The sequence below is a fragment of the Poecilia mexicana genome, unplaced genomic scaffold (genome assembly GCF_051168715.1).
Source record: "Poecilia mexicana isolate PSO_F unplaced genomic scaffold, ASM5116871v1 scaffold_14, whole genome shotgun sequence".
Lineage (NCBI taxonomy): Eukaryota > Metazoa > Chordata > Actinopteri > Cyprinodontiformes > Poeciliidae > Poecilia > Poecilia mexicana.
Window position 1 is genome coordinate 25,499,374 of NW_028263383.1, and position 10,458 is coordinate 25,509,831.

General features: G+C 44.0%; 1 protein-coding gene and 1 long non-coding RNA gene across 5 annotated transcripts; one reads left to right on the forward strand and one right to left on the reverse strand.

Moving 5' to 3' along the window:
• Positions 1-16: 16 nt before the first annotated feature.
• On the reverse strand, positions 17-651 carry LOC148155608 (uncharacterized). Its single transcript, XR_015765256.1, has 2 exons — positions 570-651; positions 17-494 (listed from the first exon to the last, which is right to left on the reverse strand). It is a non-coding gene; the product is annotated as an uncharacterized LOC148155608 (long non-coding RNA).
• On the forward strand, positions 652-7,072 carry mat2b (methionine adenosyltransferase 2 non-catalytic beta subunit methionine). Of its 4 annotated transcripts, none has more exons than XM_014988398.2 (7): positions 652-780; positions 1,525-1,719; positions 2,699-2,813; positions 4,008-4,160; positions 4,334-4,530; positions 6,155-6,271; positions 6,436-7,072. In XM_014988398.2, exons 1-7 carry the CDS (start codon positions 751-753, stop codon positions 6,607-6,609), a joined length of 981 nt encoding a protein of 326 aa, XP_014843884.1. In that variant the 5' UTR covers positions 652-750; the 3' UTR covers positions 6,610-7,072. The 4 variants fall into 4 exon arrangements, with proteins under 4 accessions (XP_014843884.1, XP_087868558.1, XP_014843882.1 ...); XM_088012432.1 differs by having other exon boundaries at positions 653-780; positions 6,158-6,271; XM_014988396.2 differs by lacking the exon at positions 652-780 and adding an exon at positions 926-1,079.
• Positions 7,073-10,458: the final 3,386 nt, after the last annotated feature.

The following is a 10,458-nucleotide window of genomic DNA, read 5'->3' on the forward strand; positions in this document are numbered from 1 at the left end:
ATCATACATCAAAACATTTTCAAAGCTAAATGAGTTTATTGTTTAATTAAACTAAATAACATAATTAAACATCAACGGTTGAACCAATCAGATCTGTTTACCTGGGATCAGATCAGAGATCAGAACCAACTCGGATCATTCAGGTTCTGGACCCAGCAGAGTCCGGCTCCAGGTCCAGATAGAATATTACTATTACTATTACTATACAACCAATAGTCCAGGTTCCTGCTGCAGCTGGTTCCAGTTCTGGAGTCTCTGGGTTCAGAACCGGGCGATCCACACCAACACTGCAGGAGAGAGAGCTTTCTATTTGTGGAGCTGACTGACAGACGAGGCTGCTGCTCTCTCTCTCTCCCTGTTTCACTAAAGCTTGCTCGCCCATCTCCAGTCTGTCAGCAACTCTCTCTCTCTCCTGTCCACATTGGTGTTGTCTCCAGCAGTAACCCAGGTACGGAGCCATTGATTGGTCCAGGTGAGTTAGAGCAGGGATGTATCTAAAAGTTGCAGGTGAAAGTTTTAGAGGATGAAACTGGCCATTTCTGATTTAGACTTTATTTTCTGAAACTCACGGTTCTGATTTGAATTTTGGTCCAGCTCTCGGCTCCTGGCCATGCAGTGGCGGTAGTGGGCCACCTCGTTGCTTGCAACGCTATAAATAATCAGCAGCGGAAGAATTGCCACTTCCTTTGCCATATCGGGAGCTGCAGCTGGGTGGTTCTGGTTCTGCGGTTTCGTGGCGGTCCGCGTCAGATGCCTGGGTTCCAGTTCTCGGCTCTGCAGGTGGGTTCGCAACCGGTTCCGGTAGAAATCAGGAAATCAGCACTTGGCTACGAGTCATGCATTATGGACCCGCATCACAGTTCGGCTGGTCATTTCCGGTTAGCCGCCTGCTATCGCCAGAGCTGCTTTACGGCAATCAGCTGATCTGACCGGAAGTGAAGGAGCGAGTTGCGTAGCAAGTCCTCAGACAGAGATCAGTGACTGACACCAGAATCGGTACCGATCAGTGGACGGACATGAGCAGCGCATGCGCAGAACAGAGGCTGGTGTTCAGCCCCGGGCTCGTGCAGCTGGTCCAGGTACAGTTTACCTGTAAAAAACAGCTGGAGGCGTGGCTCCGGGTCTGCAGGTGGGAACAGGTGGGAGAGCTGGTTCGGGTGGGAACAGGTTGGGCCAGGCAGGTCTCGACAGGTAGCAGAAACAGGTGCGAACTCAGGTATGCCAGCGAGGTGGTCCCGTATTAGGAGCCAGAACCGAGCGTCTCCATGGAGACCGAGTAGCGCTGTCATCAAAGTGAGGCCTCCATGTTGTTTATAAATGTGCACTAGTTCTGGTCCTGGTTCCCTCTGGTTCGGGTTCCTACAGGTTCTGGTTCCCTCTGGTTCTGGATTCTTGCGGTTCTCTGGTGTTAATATTCAGTTCCTCTCGGTATTTCGGACCCTCCCTTCAGTTTGATACTGAACTTGCCGTTTCCATAGCAACAGGATACGCACCTTTCTAACCTGGCTTTCCGCTCATCCCCAGGATGAGGTCCTGCCCCAGGGCCCGAGGGTTGTGGTTACAGGAGCGACGGGCCTTCTGGGCCGGGCCGTCTGCAGGGAGTTCCAGAACCATGGCTGGACGGTGAGCGGAACCGGCCTGCGACGGGCCCGGCCCCGCTTCCTGCGCTGTGACCTGACCGACGAGGACGCCGTGCGCCGACTGTTGCAGGAGACCAAGGTACCAGAACCCGACCCCATATGAAAACTTTTGACCTCCTCTGCTCTGTGTGGGTATAAATGCATCCTGTCGCTGCATGTTATTGGCTGCAGCCGCTATGATGATTGGTTGACTGAACCGCCCCTTCCACCAATAGCAGACAACAGACTTCCTGAATGTTTGTACTAGACCAAACTGAGGCTCTTTAATGCTTGGACTAGACCAGACTGAGGTTGACTTTATTGATCTCAGAACAAATGAAATGTTTTCACTCGTCATCACCTTTGAGTTTAAGATCAGATTTAATTTCTGTAAATTTACTCAAATACTGATTCTAAAATATGAATGAATGAACATGGAAGATCTGAACATCCAGTAGAATCCAGATTCTTCTGGATCAGAGTTGGATTGGATCTTTCAGCACAGCCTGACAACCCGCAGCATCCTCTTCATCAGTCCATCATACAGTGTCTTCAGTCAGAGGACTCTTTAGATTGGCTGTTACACAGACTGCTACAGCAGATCTCCCCCAATTAATAATACTTTTAAACTGGATTATAAATAATACTTTGGGATCAGATTATTATTGATCTCAATAACAACTTATTGGGATCAATAAGTTATGATTGAACTGAATTGTTCCATCTCACTGTTAAGCCATTTAAGTAATGGCGGCTAATAACTAATTAATTTGCTGCATTAATTTGAATGTTCCTCAATTTTCAAAATGTTTGTAGCGTCTCTCTCCTTGGACAGCCAGACGGGGTCAAAGGTCAAGGGGGCAGCAATGTCGCTTTCAGAGAGATTAATTTTCTGTAAATCAGACATTTTGTGGATTCACTTTTAGCAGCAGAGAAACAACAGGAAGTACCATCGATGATGTCACTGATCCTCTGACATTATCGGTTTTAGTTTTAGTAAAGAGAAATAAACTGGTCTGCTCAGGTTCTGGTGCTGATTGACTTCAGTCGTCATGGTAACCTGAGGATTTCTGTTCCAGCCCGATGTTCTGGTCCACTGCGCCGCAGAACGCCGTCCGGACGTCATGGAGAGAAACGCGGACGCGGCAGTCAGCCTGAACGTCCACGCCTCCAGCACCGTCTCCAGGGAGACAGGTAAGTGGTCACATGACGCCGCGGAGCCAGACTTCAGGTTTAGACCACAGACTTTTATGTGGGAGGGGGGGTCAGAGGTCAAGGCAGGGTCCATGCTGGAACTCAGCGGTGCATTATGGGAAAGTAGAAGCAATAAAAACCAAAAATCTATTTAATGGCTCCATGTTCCTTGGCAGAAAACTAAGAAAGGTTTTTGGTATAAATGTTATTTAGTTATTTTCTATTTACTCATTTGTATAATTTTTCAAACGTTGGTCTTAAAAAACAGAATTTTGGCAATTTTCTACTTTTACTGTTTCTAAAGATGAAATCAGGCGTTAGTGTTGATCTTTTTATCTGCTGAGTCGCTTCTCTTACTTTTTAATTTCACCTCAGCAAAATGAAATCGACTCAGTTTGGTCTGACTCCAGGTTCATTGAACTCGTCTCTTTAAACGTTTTCCAGTTTAATTTTCATAACATGAATAGTTTTAATTACAGAGTCTCCGCAGTTAGAGCAGCATGCTGCGGATCTAGAGAGAATGATCTATGATTTCACTGTAAAACTTGTTTGCTGTTTGGAAATGATTGAATGGATTCATGCGTCATCTTTGCTTCTTCATATATAAAACAAAGTGGCATTTAAATAATGCGATGCAGTTTCACTGCATTTCTGTGTCATTTGCTTCATATTTCACATAATTAGTGATGAATTGATAACATTTGTAAAGCATGTTAATATCTACTGTCTGCACAGGGATTTCTACAGAGAATTAAGACATTAATGTCATTAATATCATCTAACGTTGGTTTTGTCTCCATTTTAAAATTTAGTGGCCTCCTGTTGCCCCCCCTGTAGATCTGCCCCTGGTTCAGACCCAGACCCACTCTGGTTCTTTATGACCTGGTCCAATCAGGTCTGGTACCACAACCCAGTTGGTTCAGATAAATCTAGAAATCCAAAAAAAGGAAGTGTGTTTTTGCTCCAACAGCAGAAACCTGTGACAGAAACCTTCTGGTTCTACAGAACCAGTCTGACTGGACACCCAGTAAACCGGGTCAGAACTTGTTCAGGTTCCGCTCCAAACCAGGGGATTGTGTTTTGGTTCTGATCACAAGGAAAATGGATTTTAACAATCCTGGCGTTCATGTGCCAGGAGGACCACGGTCGTGTACGTTTCCTGTAACCTTTGACCTTTGACCCTTCTGACCACAGCCGCCTGCGGTGCCCTGCTCATCTACATCAGCACCGACTACGTGTTCGACGGCCGGAACCCTCCGTACGGCGAGGACGACTGTCCCAACCCACTCAACCTGTACGGGCGGAGCAAGCTGGAGGGAGAGAGGGAGGCGCTCAGACACTGTCCAGGTAAATGACTGGCAGACAACAGGTGGCCTGTGTTGTTGTCCAGGTGACTCACCTGTGGGGGCCAGCAGGTTTCGCTGACGGCTTAAAGTTACCCGATGGTGTAGCATCATGACTACGGAGGCAGCTGAGGATGACCTCGTGGTTCATTAGTTGACTGACCGCTCCCGTTTCAGGCGCGGTGATCCTGCGTGTTCCCGTCCTGTTCGGGGAGGTGGAGTCTGTGACGGAGAGCGCCGTGACGTCGCTATGGCAACAGGTCCAGGAGGCGACGGAGGAGCGGCGGGCGCTGGACCACTGCCTGCAGCGCTTCCCCACCGACGCTCGAAACGTCGCCGCCGTCTGCAGGAAGCTGGCTGAGAGAGCGAGACAGGTGGGAGTTCAGAGTGCCGCCGCTCCTACTACTGATGAAGAAGAAGAAGATGATGATGTCAGATCAGTTTGAACTGTGGGTGTGTGAAACCAGGTTCATCTAAATGAGTTTTGGCTGGCACATCCTCCAAAACATGTAAGAAAACAGGAAATGACTCAGAATGATTTTGAGTGATGCTATATATTAAATATTACATATTAATTCTATACTCCAGGAATGCAGAGTGCAAAAGTATTTGCTCCCTTCCTGCTTCCTGATGTTTTGCATGTTTGGCGCTCTTCAGTGTTTTAGGACATCAAACCTGGTTAAATGTTGGTGTAAGATGACAGCAGAGTAGAGCTACGATTGCTTTGTATTCCAGAAAGATCTCTGCTGTCAGAAATGATCCTGTTTCTTTATTATTTTTATTGGGGCCTTCTCTGAAGAATCGCCGTCGTTCCAAGTATTGGCACCGTCTGAAAAATAAAGATCTGGGCCCTCATGTATAAAGCGTGCGTACACACCAAAAATGTGCGGCGCCCTATTTTACGCACAAGTCGGCATGTATAAAAATGGATTAGGCGTGAAAGTTTACGTAAATAAGCGCAAACCTTTGACCTGTGAAACTGTGCTTCGGCCACGCAAACTTTTTCTGTGGATAATAACAAACTGCCAGGTGTCAAAATTCACCTAAATACACTGAAACTTGAAATCTGACTTCATTCAGTTATTTAGAAGCATCAAACTCGATGTTTATCATGACTGTAATATTTCATTGTTTAAACTGAACCACATTTATCCAACCGCACTTTTCTAAATTTGTCTGTACGCCAGGTTTTATTGTGAGAACTGCACAGTGTTATATACGTGAGGCCCTTGATGTTTGATAAGTCAAACCTCAGCTGACTCAATACAGATCAGTTCTGTAGTTACATTAATGTTGCTTCACTTACTGAGGATGAAGCCTTCATGTTCAAGTCATTTTATGTTTAATAGAATCAATTTTATTTAAGGAGAAATCATGAAGTTGTTACTGCTGAGAGCTGGAGTCGATGGATCAACAAAGCCGTGACTCTGAGGAAGTTTGGCAACTGGACTGAGATAAAACTTGAGATTATTACTATTCTCCTCTGTTAGTCCTCTGTTCTCGCTCGGTGCAGGGTCTGAGATTTAACAAAGAACTATGAGGCAATACGTCCGTGTGTCAACACAAGATCAGGAGTTTGATGACAGGAGTGTGTCGGTCTGTTAATGTTTTGAATAAAATGCTCTGACGCTGAATGTCCTCCAATACAAACTACAAACTGAAGTGATTTTAACGCTTTGGAACAAAAAACTAAGTTATTTGAATGAATTACTGGTATTAATGACTGCATTCCCCGAGGGCCGAATGCAGTCGGCCCCCGATGGAAAACAGCTGGGTTTTCCATCTAACCCAACTGTTCCTCCACTGTTGGGTTAGATGGAAAAACTGCCTCACTAGCCTGCAGTCACATCTACACAGCTCTGCTGATATGCTAATGAGCTATTACGCTAATGAGCCAATATGCTAATGAGCTGATATTGGAGCCAGGTGAAGTTGTGAAAATGTCAAATAACGAGGAGTTCCCAGACCGGTCTCTGAAACCAAATCGGTTTCTCTCAGCAGGATCCGTCCATCCGAGGAATCTTCCATTTCTCTGGTAAAGAGCAGATGACCAAATATGAGATGGCTGTTGCCATGGCGCAGGCCTTCAACCTGCCATCCAATCACCTCGTACCTGTGAGTCAGCTCATCGTTTCATTGGAACAGCAATCAGCTGTAGCTGATCATGTTTTCCTAAGACATTCATTATTACCTGCTGCCAATAGATGAAGTGGTAATGACTGGAGATCTGCTGGTGGTTCCGTTGTTTCATCTCATGCCGTCTCTCCGCCTGTCCACAGCTGACGGAGCTGCCGGCCGGGTCTGCTCCTCGTCCAGTCAACAGCCAGTTGAACTGTTCCCGCCTGGAGCAGCTGAACCTGAGCGTGGAGCCGCGAGCGTTCTCCGTCGCCATCAGCGAGTGTCTGTGGCCGTTCACGGCCGACAAACGCTGGAGACAGACCGTCTTCCACTGAACCCGTCCTGCTGAAACGGCACCAATCCAATTCAAGCTTCACAATGAATGTTTTAGTCTTTTTTTTTTTTTTTTTTCCTTTTTGAAGAGTGAAACACTGGGAGGGAGGGAGAAAGGGAGGGGAACACCGGCGTCTCCAGATGATCTGCTGTGGACCCTGAAGTGATGCTGTCAGTGGAAACAGGTTGAGCTGAATATTTCCCCTCAGGCCTTGATTTTAAGTTTAGCTCTGGTTTAGTTTCTGTTAATGAATCTGATTACACTGACAAAATAATATTACTGCTTGGACTCGAGCTCTACGGTGTCCCACAGAGGACAGGAAATGACAATAAAGAAAGTCATTCTGATTTTTGTCTGAATGTCATCTAAGGTTAAGATTGAGTTCTGGAGTCCTGACGGCTTCTGACTGGAGGTATGAGGGCAGGTTATGTGTCCAATTATAAAGTCATGAAGTTTAACTCGAATTATGTTGGTGTTGGGTTTTATTTTCAACAGCAAAGCGTGTCGTCCATCAGCGTTCCTGATGTTTGTGCCCAAAACGGGAAACATGGGACAGGATTTAGTGTTTGGAAAGACAAAAGTGATAATCCAGTTTTAATCCAGCTGTGAGAGAAGGAGCCTTGATGCCTCGGGTGTTTAATAATCTGACATCAAGGTTTAACATGTCTATGTTTCAGGAAAACACCAGTCAGGTTTTAGATCCAGTCCAAAAACTGCTGAACATTCAGATGTTGGAACATCTGGAATATAAATATGTAGCTTTTAGGTAGTGATTTATGCACGTGGGTGGTCACGTTTTTGTTTTTTTTTTAGTTTTTTTTTTACCAGTTACTTTGATGGTCACTTCACCCATTCAGTCCATCAGTCAGTGAACAGGTGAGATAATCAGAGCAAGTGGCAACAGAAGCAGCAGTCCTGTGAAGCCTGTAACTCCAAAACATCTGCATTTTTAACAGATTTTTTGGAACTGCATAAGCCAGAAACCCATGGTGCATCAAGTGGATATTTGAATTGAATTCACCTGCAAGTCTCAAGTTTTTGATTTTTTTTTTTTATTTATTTTGAGTTGTTGGACAAATAGTCACTACAATGACTTTGATCAATTTGGTTGAAGGCGGAGAAAATGTGGTGACGAAAGGCAGGAGAGATGACGTTCAATGGGCTTACGTAATTTACAAGAATGATTTGAAGCATTTCCTTAGGAAAGAGCGACAGCACCCTCTGCTGGCCAAAGTGGAGAACGACGTTTTAGTTGCTTCTCTGAAGTCAGCCTGCTGACTACAGATCCAATGACATAGCAAAAATATGTTTGGGGTGAAAACTTGTCTTAAACAGTAAAGCATGGGTATCTCTAGGCCGAAACAATACTTTAATATCCAAAATGTGGCTATGTTGAAAATTTGGTCTTGTAGGTGGTTATATTTAAAAGATTAATGGCGATCTTATTGATAGTCTGGTTCAATTTAATTGAGGTATTGTGCTTGTCCTTAAAAACTCCTCAAAATCCTCTTCAGAATATGACTAAACGACCCAAATATCATCTAGAAATCGGAAGTAATGTATGGGTTTCTTTGAACATTGTTTTAGGGCTGAGGTCTCCCTCTGGGCCATAAAAATATCTGTGTAAGCAGGGCGAATTTTTTGCCCTGCAGAAAAAAAAAATTCTCCATTGAACTCAAAGTCGTTCCTGGTGAGGTTTATTTCTAACAGCTGTAAGAGCTCAGACATCTGTCTGGATGTCCTTTGAAGATCTGCATCAATTATTTTCCTTAATGTCAATATTTGTGCGAAGACTATCGATGTCGAGTGAAAATAGAAAGGAATCTTCAGGAATAATTAACATTTTCCATAAAATCATACGTGATGTTAAGCTTGTATTCTTAGTGGATAAAAGCTCTAAAAAGTAATCCAGATACTCTGCCGACTATCACAGTCGGAAACAATTGGTCTCCCTGTTTTTTGTTTGTTTTTTTTTTAATATTTGATATCACTGAGTTGTCTATACCTCTCTTGTAAATATTGTCCGCAGGTTTTATAATGTCTTTATTTCTCTTTAATTCCTAAAGACCTTTAAATTCTTCAGAACTCATGTTAGACTTGATATGAATTGGATGGAAATGATTTAGGAAAAAAATCTTGATCAGTAGTAAGAAGGGTGAGCGTCTGAGGTGGAAGTTCACCCCTAGGGGGCGTCCAATCTGATTTTGGAGTGAAGGGTTGAGGCTCTGAAGTGGATTTATCTGCATAGTAGAGAGCTAATTTGACTCTGTGATGATATTGCTGCATGTCATATTTACATTGAAACCATAAGTCTTTACTGTAACCTGCAGTAAGTCCTTTACTAAGTAAGGTAAACTGCACATCCAAAAGTTGGAACGTTTTGGACAGATTAACACTTTTCACCCCTCCGGTTCCCGTAGGCTTGTGGGGATGTTTACATAATCACTCCAATGCTTAGTGTTTTTAGTCCAATGAGCATGCTCTCTTTCTGTACTGAAATGATCACCTGGTAGAGCAGGAATGTGGTCCTCCTAACCTGTGATGAAGCTGTTCAGATGCTGAAGCACGCCCTGCTCTCTGTGGGGTGGACCTGAGGAAAAGTTGATGGCTGGGATGAAGATGTGCGCCTCAGGAAACCGTTCTGGGGCTATTTTCAATGGTTCTCTGTGGGAGGGACGAGGTTGTGGAGGGTTTGTGGCCGGCTGTGGCAGTTCCCTTGGCAGGTAGAGGTGCATGGAGTGGCCCCTCGTTCTTTTGGTTCTCCAGACTGGCCCTGATGACTCTGGACGTTTATCCTCCAGCTGCTCCGGAGGCCTCAGCAGAGCACCGGGCGGGGTCTCCCTCGCAGCTCCAGAGCAGTGCTGAGTTGTATTTTTTGACTTTTAGTAGTTTTATTTTCATCATTTAGCTTTGTAGTTTTAGTTGTGTGTTTAAGAAACTTTGGAAAGTTTTAGAAAAAAGTTTTAACTGGAAAATTAATTTCGCTTTGTTAATGAGCTCACCAAAGAGAAATAAAATAGGCACTCCTAATTACGATCTCGTTATTATGAGAAAAGGTTTCATAATTATGAGACAACTGGACTGCACCAGGAGTGTTGGATCAAAACAACCTGGATGGGAAACTGAATGAGCTGGGCTTCCTAAACCTCTTTGGTAAAAACAAATATGGGATATAAATGTTGCATAGCTTAAATTTATTCAGAATAATTCTGCCCAGAAGCACAGTCATAACAGATAAAATAAACATAAAATTTGGAAATGTATGCAGCATCCAAAAGGACGGGTGAATTCAAATAATTTCTAATGCATTTTATCAAAGCAAGAAATCGCAAATGGTCCTAATTTTCTTGCTTTTATTTTTACCAGTTGAACGTTCAGTTTGCATGTCTGCTCATTTGTATACAGACTCTAGCAGGTTGCTTTATGCCCGAGGATATACGAGATTTGTCTTATTCCCACACATTATTATCACCGCAGAGTTTTGATCTTATGAGCTCTCCTCAGTACACCTATTGACATAAACTGAGGCAGCAGGATTTTTGAAATCCCACCTTGTGCGATCGCTTTCCCATCAGATTTTTTGTGATCATTACCATGCCAAACACCTACTCAAATAAATGTCAGTAAAAGTCAAGACATTCATCTGACTCCCTAAGGCATGAGCGTCATTTACCATAAAAAAAAAAAAAAAAAAAAATCACTATGACTCCAAACTGCTCAAGCATATAAAACCGAGGACCGCATCCAAGTCAAATGCACACCAGCAGATGAGATGTTTGTTACTGGTTTGTGTCTGCAACAGTAAGAAAGCATTTATCTGATAAAGAAAAAAAAAACATTCTAAATGTAA